Below are 10,104 nucleotides of genomic sequence, written 5' to 3'. Positions count from 1 at the left end.
CTGCATGTGCCCTCTTCTTTAATCTCACCCCCTCCACCCCCCGCTCTTCTTCGTACTGCTGTTTTATATGGATTGCGCGCCTTTTATAGTGCGCAAGGCTGTTTGATGCCAGGATGCAGGATGGCATCTGAACATTTGCAGGTGATCGCCGGCTGGAAAGAGCATTACATCATTTCAGATACCCCCCTACACACACACACACACACTTTTCACACTCTCTCTCACACACACATCACGCAGTTTAAGGGTTTAAAGGGAAACACTAGGTGGCATCATCAATGAGAAGAGAAGGCGATCGTGTGTTGGTTAAGAGACCTTGACCAAGGAGCAGAGCTGCCATTCGTGTGGCGCAGCTCAGGGAGAAGACCGGGCACTCGCTGTGCATCGCGGCAGGGAATCTCACGCAGGGCACGGACACATTATCCTGCCAGCTCGTCTTTTTTTGGAGCAGAGCTCAAATTAAAGCCATATATATACATATATATCAAAATTCAGGTGCGTAAAGTCAAGTTGCATTTATCAGGCTATTAATCAGCTTGATTCCCGCCAGCCAGAGGATGCCCGGCCTGTGCGGCATCAGGAGGAGTGCCAGGGAACCGGCGTTGGTCGAAGCTGCGCCACGGTCACCTCGGACCTAGATGGCTACCTCGTTAGCGCAAGACAGGTGTCAGGGAAGTGACGTCACAAGCCGCGAAAGTCGGAGGCGGGGGCTCGGGAGAGCAAGATGGCAGCAAAATCTGACGGCCGGGGGCTCGCCACCGGCTTCGCCCAGCTGCACAACCTGGACGAGGCGGTGGGGGGCGGCTGCGGTGAGGACTACCCGCGGGAGGGCAGCTCGCTGCACATCTGCCACTGCTGCAACACGTCCTCGTGCTACTGGGGCTGCCGGAGCGCGTGCCTGCACTACCTGCTGGGCAGGGGGAGGGAAGATGCCCAGGAAGGTGCCCGGCCGGCACGAGAGGAGCAGCGCCTCTGGCTCGACTGCCTGTGGATCGTCCTGGCGTTGCTCGTCTTTTTCTGGGACGTTGGCACCGACCTGTGGCTTGCGGCAGATTATTATGTCAAGCGGGACTACCTCTGGTTCGGACTCACGCTTTTCTTCGTGCTGGTGCCATCCGTCCTGGTACAGATCCTGAGTTTCAGGTGGTTCGCGCAGGATTATACAGGAGGGGGATTGGGCACGGTGGAAGGGCTCAGCAGCAGGAGATCCACCGCGGGTTTGACCGGGCGCAGACGCGGCAGGTGCTGCCGCATCTCAGTCTGGGTCTGGCAGACTGTTATTCACATCCTGCAGATGGGACAAGTGTGGAGGTAAGTCATGCTGATAGTTTAAGTACGAAGTTTAAAAGTTTAACTTCTCTTAATTCATTTGCATTCATTAATTTAATAAATCAAATCAAAAATCAAATCAAATCTACGTTTATTTGTCACATACATAGTCATGCACAGTACAGCTGGCAGTGAAATGCTTCTGTGGCTGCTTGGCCACATTAGTAATCACAAAATGGACAAAATATATATTTATACTAAATATAGAAAAGTTTAAAAATGTAAGATAGAGAGAGAGAGAGAGAGAGAGAGAGAGAGAGAGATAGATAGATAGATAGATATTTTATTTATTTTATTTAACCAGGCAAGTCATTAAGAACTGCTTCTTATCTACAATGGCGGCCTGGCAAAAGGCAAAGCCTCTTGAGGAACAATCATACAAACAAATTTACATAAGACATTGAAAACAAACAACGATGATCACAATACAATAACACATAGTCGAATCACCCAGCAACAGTATAAAAGAAAAATCAATTTGTCATACAGCTGCATGTATCTCTTAAGATATCTGTAATTTGTTTTTTAAAAGTTGTCTTAGAAATAAATATATCCAGCCTTAGAGTTTCTTGCAGTTTCTTCCAGTCTATGGCTGCAGCCACTTGAAATGATGACTGACCAAAAATGGTGTTCGTTTTAGGAACCTTCAGTGAAATACGATGAGCAGCACAAGTATAATAAACTGAAGATGAGGTAGATAGATAGATAGATAGATAGATAGACGGATAGATAGATACTTTATTAATCCCAAAGGAAATTAAGGCCTCATTAGCAAGTTACATGAATCAAAAGTCAAAAGTCAAAAGTAATAGTACACACAACAGAGATTCACATTATACAAAGAAGTATCTGTATAATCACAACACCACTCAGACAACACACTACAACAACAGGACCTGAGGGTACATATGGAGGTGTTATTTCGGTTAACATTGTAAGGCTGGTATAGATTGTAAGTAACAGCTGTAAAATTAAATTAATTATTAGTAAATTATAAAGTGAATTATAGTACAGGAAAAAAATTAAAATTAAAAAAAGAAACTTAAAACATAAGTTAAAAATAAAATCAATTTAAAGTGAATCAAGTGTGCAAAAGTGACAAAGAAAAGTGCAAGAACTGAACATATATTGTGCAACATAATGCTATGAGAGTTGTCATTATTATATACAAATACAAATCTGTTTACATGTACACTGACCAGGCATAACATTATGACCACAAAACTGATGTGTTAGAAGCAGGAAAAATGGGCGAGTGTAAGGATTTGAGCGAGTTTGACAGGGGCCAAATTGTGATGGCTAGACGACTGGGTCAGAGCATCTCCAAAACTGCAGCTCTTGTGGGGTGTTCCCGGTCTGCAGTGGTCAGTATCTATCAAAAGTGGTCCAAGGAAGGAATAATGGTAAACTGGCGACAGGGTCATGGGCGGCCAAGGCTCATTGATGCACGTGGGAGCTAAGGCTGAATGGCTGAATCCAACAGAGGAGCTACTGTAGCTCAGATTGCTAAAGAAGTTAATGCTGGTTCTGATACAAAGGTGTCAGAATACATAGGAGCTGCATAGCCGCAGACCAGTCAGGGTGCCCATGCTGACCCCTGTCCAACACTGAAAGCGCCAACAATGGGCACGTGCGCATCAGAACTGGACCACGGAGCAATGGAAGAAGGTGGCCTGGTCTGATAAATCACATTTTCTTTTACGTCACATGGATGGCCGGGTTCATGTGCGTCGCTTACCTTGGGAACATATGGCACCAGGATGCACTATGGGAAGAAGGCAAGCCGGTGGAGGTAGTGTGATGCTTTGGGCAATATTGTGCTGGGAAACCTTGGGTCCTGCCATCCACATGGATGTTACTTTGACACGTACCACCTACCTAAGCATTGTTGCAGACCATGTACACCCTTTCATGGAAACGGTATTCCCTGATGGCTGTGGTCTCTGTCATGAGGATAATACTGCCACAAAGCAAAAATGGTTCAGGAATGTTTTAAGGAGCACAACAATGAGTTTTGACTTGGCCTCCAAATTCCCCAGATCTCAATCCAAACAAGCATCTGTGGGATGTGCTGGACAAACAAGTCCGATCCATGGAGGCCCCACCTCGCAACTTACAGGAGTTAAAGGATCTGCTGCTAACATCTTGGTGCCAGATACCACAGCACACCTTTAGGGGTCTAGTGGAGTCCATGCCTCGATGGGTCAAGGCTGTTTTGGCAGCAAAAGGGGGACCAACACAAAATTAGGAAGGTAGTCATAATGTTATGCATCATAGGTATGTATATATAAATAAACTTAGTGTAAATTTAGTCCTGATTGCTATTTTGGTTGAGGGCCGAATAGCTCGTGGGAAAAAGCTCCTTCTCATCCTCTCTGTTTTGGCTTTCAAGGCGTGAAAATGCTTCCCAGACCGTAACAGAGGAAATAGTCCATTATTGGGATGACAGGGGTCCTTTACTATCCTCCTGGCCCTTGACCAGAACAGTTTCCTAATTTAATTTAAGTTTAATGTTAGGTTCCTATCACTTTCCTCTTATTGGTCCCATGTTCACATTTGTCACATGATTTAACCCAAGCAAGTAGACATTTTCAAGGTTTTAACAGGGTTTATATATACTGGATTCCACAAACTGCAAAAGTGCTGCAAAACATTCGTTGGCTGCTCTGATTGTCCATAGTTGTGAATGAATGAATGAAGGAGTGAGTGTCTGATCAGTACAGGACAAGTACAAAGCTGTTTGTGAAACTGAATATATGAAACAGCATCATTTCCACATTAACACAATGTTACATTAACACAGGTCTATCTGTTAGTTTACTTGCATGTGTCAAAATATTGGGGTTGTATTGTAATATTGTAAAAATGGAAGGTGCATGGGGTAGAATGAAGGTGAACTACAGCAGGCCATTGTCTTTTTCCCCTTGCAAACACAGCATCATGAGATGTTAGCCATGTAGCAAGGGAGTCTGGCAAGTTTTATTTGGGTGTGTGCGTGTAAGAATTAAATGTCTTTGATGTGACTGACTGAAGGAATACAAGGCAAGCAGATTCTGTGTTTTTCAGATGTCTAATAAGACTCTTAATCACATTATTTTACATTTACATTTTAGGCATTTAGTAGATGCTTTTATCTAAGGCGACTTACAGTTCTGTGACAGTATACAGTTTAAGCAATTGAGGGTTAAGGGCCTTGCTCAAGGACCCAACAGTGGCAACCTGGCAGTGGTGGGGCTTGAACCGGTGACCTTTCAATTACTAGTCCAGTACCTTAACCACTAGGCTACAACTTCCCATTGATGGATGGACTTATCTTAAAGTAATTTTAAGGTAAACCAGCATAAGCTACAGTGTAGTGGTTCACCATAATTGTCTTTTGTTCTGGATTGTCACCCCTTTAAATAAAAAAAAATCCCTCACAATGAATGAAGTATCTATCTACCTATCCATCCATCCATCCATCCATCCATCCATCCATCCACTTATTTTAAGAATTGTCCTAATTTCTCATTGTAAACTTTTTATTTTATTTTTCTTATCTATTTACTGTTTAATTATATGTTAATCTGTAGCATCTTTCCTTTTCTAGCAGTTATGCAGCTGTGTATATACTGGCCAATAATATGTGGACACCTGATCAGGAGCTTGTTGGACATCCCATTTCGAAACCACTGGCATTACTATGAAATATGACTGGCCAGGATAAACCAGTTAGTAAAAATAAATGGACAGCCAGAAATTAAAAGCAAAATATGTTTCTATTTATTATTAAACTGAAGTTGAGTTAAAACTTGGAAGGGAAGGATTGCAGCTAAGGGGCTAGAGACTGCTCATCTGGAAAATGTGCTAGGTAGTGATGAGGTGAGGAGAGAGTAGGCTGGGTGCACATGTGCAGGATTCACTAGCTACACTACACCCCCTCCCTCCTGTATGAGAGAACAGCACTGTGTGTGAGTGAGATGCCAGACAGCCATCTGTTCACATGAGAGACATTAGCACTGCGTCACTTTAGCATTTGTAACACATGACCTTTTTAGCTCCTTTACGGCGTTTCTGTTAGCATCATCTCAGGTCACAGTAAGAGTGCATATCATACCGCAGTCCCACCCACTGTGGATGGATTGAATGTATGCAATAAGGAAAAGAAACAGCTCAGTCAAATAAATGGACCTTTTGCCCATAACTTTGGCAAACATTGGTCAACTGAATAAATTCTTTCACTGTTGGACGCAACAACAAGGTCATTTCACACATCCAAAAATATTTGTTACCATGACAACCATTTGTGTTTCTGCTCAGCAGCATACGCCAAGATTGTAACACAAGTTAAAATGTTTTTTTTGAGGACTGAATTTCAATTAAGAACTTGTACCTGCCTAAAGGTTATAAACTGTATAGAATTACTTGCTGAATTTCCAGAGAAAAACTGGAGAAAAGGAGGAAAGACGAAATCGAGGTGGCGTGTGTATCTATGGCGTGTGTATCTATGGTGTGTGTATCTACGACTGCGTAGTTCAAGTTCAGGAACTGGTGCTCAGCCAGGAGGACAGACCTCAGACCCCATCTGTCAACTCTTAAAATTTCAAGTGAAACTGTACTTAGTCAATCATCAGTCTGAATTATTCATCGTGATCTGGCGCTACAACAGTAAAAGAATTTTGAAAATTGATGAACATTTGCCAAAGTTATGGACAAAGGTGCAGACGTCCCTTTTTTGACTCACAGTGCATATAAGCAAAAGTATGTAAACACCTGACCATGAACATTTTAAACATTCAATTGCAAACCCATGAGCATTATTTTGGAGTTGGCCTTCTTTGTGGCTATAGCAGAAAAAATCAGTTAAAAATGCATTTGTGGCCGCTCAGGTGGCGCAGCGATAAAATACGCCTTCACACCAGAGCTGGGATTTCAAATACATCATATGGAATCTCAGCTCTACCATACGGCTGGGCTGGGTGGTTATATAAACATTGTTTGTCTGTTGTTTGTCCAGGGAGAGAGAGCCAGATAGGGACCTCATAACTGATGTAATAGTGACCTCTGCTGGCTGATTGATAGCATCTGCACGGAGTTGAGGAAGTGTGCGATCAGAGTGTGGCTCTTCGTACACAAAGCTGATCCGCATATGAACTCGCCTCGTGCAGGTGAGGACAGTAATGTAGGACGAGAAGTCCTGGTTTGCGAATAATGTTCAAATTCTTACCAAGCTGTTCAGTGGGGTCCACACCAAACCTATTAAGTCATGTCTAGATGAACCTTGTATTCCACAAAGAGTAAAGGGTCTTTCCCAACCTAGTGCCAATAAGGTTGAAGTTGAAAGCATTTACTTTATTTTCTGTAATTGGTTGATGTTAGCAGTGAACATGGCTGAAACCCCTGAGGTGTCCACATACTTTTGGCCATATATTGTATGTAGCCCAGTGAAACATAAGGCTGGTCTGTTGAGCTCATGGTGCAGCTTGTTCTATTTCTGCAGTAAAGAATTAGTGTCTTATTATTGTCATTATGTCATTTTGAGTGTGGGTACACACATGGGCAGGGTGACATGGTGGCTCAGTGGGTAGCACTGTCGTCTCACGGCAAGATAGTCCTGGGTTTGATCCAGGTGGGGTAGTCTGGGTCCTTTCTGTGTGAAGTTTCTGTGTGAAGTTTGCATGTTCTCCCTGTTTTTGAGTGGATTTTTTCTGGGAGCTCCTCCCACAGTCCAAAGAGATCCAAAATTGTCCATGACTGTGTTTGACATTAAACTTGTGAACTGATGAATCTTGTGTAATGAGTAAGTACCGTTTCTGTCATTAATGTAACCAAAGTGTAAAACATGACATTACAATCCTAATAAATAAACACACATGGGCACAGTGTTCTATAAGATAGATTAGTAAGTTTCTAAAAGAGTAAATATAAATGGGTGTTTGGGTGGCACTGGACACCCTGTGACCTAGATCAGGGTAAAGTAAAAAATAAATGCATGTTTAATAAATACAAACCCATTTCCAAAAAAGTTGGATCGTTTTGTTAATTTTCTTGAATCTGTACTTCACTGCTAAAAGTAAAAATAAAGGATTTCCACTGTTTTTACTGATCAACTAATTTGTATTTTGTAAATATAAACACATTTAGAATTTGGTGCCTAAATGCCTATAGCAACAAGTTGGGACAGAGGCAAAATAAGAGTAAAATGTTCATAGAATATTCAAGTTACAGCATTCCACAATAAGCAGTTGAATCGGTAACAGGTGAGGGAATCATGATTGGTTATAAAAGGAGGATCCACCAAAGGATCAATGATGGGTCGTGGCTTAGCAGTTTTTGGCAAACTTCAGGAGAGATCTACCATTCAATTCAAAGACAACAATTCTCAATGCAAGATTGCTTATAATTTAAGTATTTTACCATCTCCCATACATAATAATGTAAAAAGATTTAGCGAATCTGGAGAAATCTCAGTCTGTGTAAACCATCCAGAAACTACTGCTGAATGACCTTTGAGCTTTCAGTTAGCACTGCATGAGAAACCATCATGGATCCATGATAAAAATGACCACATGGGCTCGGGAGTACTTCAGAAAATCATTGTCATTTAATGGTGATGTGATGGTAAAACCATTTGCATGAAATATTACATGACAGAAATGCATTGTATATGTACATAACATTATGTCCACCTTCCTAATATTGTGCTGGTCCCCCTTTTGCTGTCAAAACAGCCCTGACCCGTCGAGGCATGGAGTCTGATACCTTTCTATCAGAACCAGCATTAACTTCTTCAGCAATCTGAGCTACAGTAGCTCGTCTGTTGGATCGGACCACACGGGCCAGCCTTCGCTCCCCACGTGCATTAATGAGATTTGGCCACCCATGACCCTGTCGCCGGTTTACCACTGTTTCAGACCGGGAACACCCCTCAAGAGCTGCAGTTTTGGAGATGCTCTGACCCAGTCGTCTAGCCATCACAATTTGGCCCTTTTCAAACTCGCTTAAATCCTTACTCTTGCCCATTTTCCTGCTTCTAACAACTTTGAGGATAAAATGTTCACTTGCTGCCTAATATATCCCACTCACTAACAGGTGCTGTGATGAAGAGATAATCAGTGTTATTCACATTACCTGTCAGTGGTCATAATGTTATGTTTGGTCGGTGTATGTATGTGTTATGTTGAAAATGATTACTGAATAAAAAATTAAACCCTATTAAACTAAAATAAACAAATAAGGTTTATTATTGTACATAGTGTAATTATATCATTTAACAAAACAGTGTAAACATAGGCACCATATGGTGCAGCTAGTGTGAACATGGCAAAGCTTCAAGGCCCTGGAAATGTATTTGTATTTAGTGTAAATGACTCAATACAACATTAGACCACAATATTTTTGCTAGGCATGACAGTTTATTTGAAATGGACATGTCTATTATACAGTATAATGTTTAATTACATTTGGTGACCTAGAGTTTGGTTGGTTAACTTAATTGAATTAAAAAGGAATTGGAAAGCAAGACCAGTTTGACATTTGCCCAAAATGTATATTTGTATTATGGGCATGTCAGAAACTGCAATATATCTATGTTGTTTTATTCCCATCTGTTAATAAAACTTGCAAACAGCATTTTAATTTTTGATGGTTGAACCAATATTGATCCATAGTACATTGGGCTGAATTTACTTAGCACTTATTACAGTAATTTACATATTAGGACCTTCAAGATGGGGCGGGATTCCTTGGCACAGGCAGTAACTACTAGGCTTTCTTTAAGCTCCATAATGCGTACAGCGACAGTTGTCTCCAGCTGGTAAGAAACCACTCCTGCCAAGTGTTTGTTTATTCACGCACATCGTCAGAGTTCTCTCTTGAGAGTCCCCGATTTTCATCAGCCCCTTCTGGTGTTTCCCCAGAATAAAAAATGTCAATTTCTGGGGTTTCTTTGTATTCAAATTCTAAAGCTAACCAATTAAAAAACTAACAAGGAAACTTTATTATCTGTACCTGACTTTCTGCGCTGATGTTGACCGGCAGTTTTTGTAGAGGGGACATGGATGTCATGGCAGTCCTGGGATTTAAATAATTATATAAGCCGTTCGATTTTATTTACTGAATAATTGGACCAACCTCAAATTTAAACTCCTTCATACATTAATAGTGTTTTTTTCTAAATTTCACATCCATTTGGTCAAAAACACTAAACATTTTTTATCTTAATCAGTCACTTCTGATACCAATACATACATTTTTTTTACAATTAAAAAAAGCTTCTGGCACAGGTTTTCTTGACAGAATTAATAGAGCTTAACCAAATATGTTGGTTTTCTTGCACTGACTTGACTTAAGGTCAGGAATTTTAAAAAGCCATTCCAAAAGCCTAAATTTATTGTGATTTAGCCATGGTTTTTTACATTTGTTTTGAGTCACTGTCCTGTTAGAACACCCAATAGCATCAAATATGTTACCTTCTGGCTGAAATTTTGATGATGTGTTAAATAGATTTAAGATAATCTTTATTCTGCATCTAACTCACTAGCAGCTTGATTACGAATACAGTGCTGTTGGGTTTCAACTTTTAAAACCTCACCTTTTTTTCTTCTTATATACAGTAAGTCCTGTCAATGTGACCTGACACACCATCTTTGTTTTATCTGTCCGTTCCTGCAGAAGTCCATTTAATCAGCCTACCTTTGAGCAAGGGCTTTCTTGTATCAAGCCTTTAAGTCCATGGTAATATAAAGCTTGCTTTACTGTAAACAGTGAAACTTTACAATTGTTTCTGCAGCTTCA

The 10,104-nt window shown here is 41.1% G+C and overlaps 1 protein-coding gene across 1 annotated transcript in view; it reads left to right on the top strand.

Moving 5' to 3' along the window:
* The first annotated feature begins 724 nt into the window (after positions 1-724).
* Positions 725-10,104, top strand: part of xkr6b (XK, Kell blood group complex subunit-related family, member 6b) — an 80,262-nt gene continuing 70,882 nt past the window's right edge. The window contains exon 1 of the mRNA XM_063002193.1: positions 725-1,311. Within this exon, the coding sequence (XP_062858263.1) occupies positions 725-1,311 (587 nt within the window). The remainder of the gene's footprint in view (positions 1,312-10,104) is intronic.

Source organism: Trichomycterus rosablanca, chromosome 9 (assembly GCF_030014385.1).
Source record: "Trichomycterus rosablanca isolate fTriRos1 chromosome 9, fTriRos1.hap1, whole genome shotgun sequence".
Taxonomy (NCBI): Eukaryota; Metazoa; Chordata; class Actinopteri; order Siluriformes; family Trichomycteridae; genus Trichomycterus; species Trichomycterus rosablanca.
This window is presented reverse-complemented; position numbering and strand designations above follow the sequence as displayed.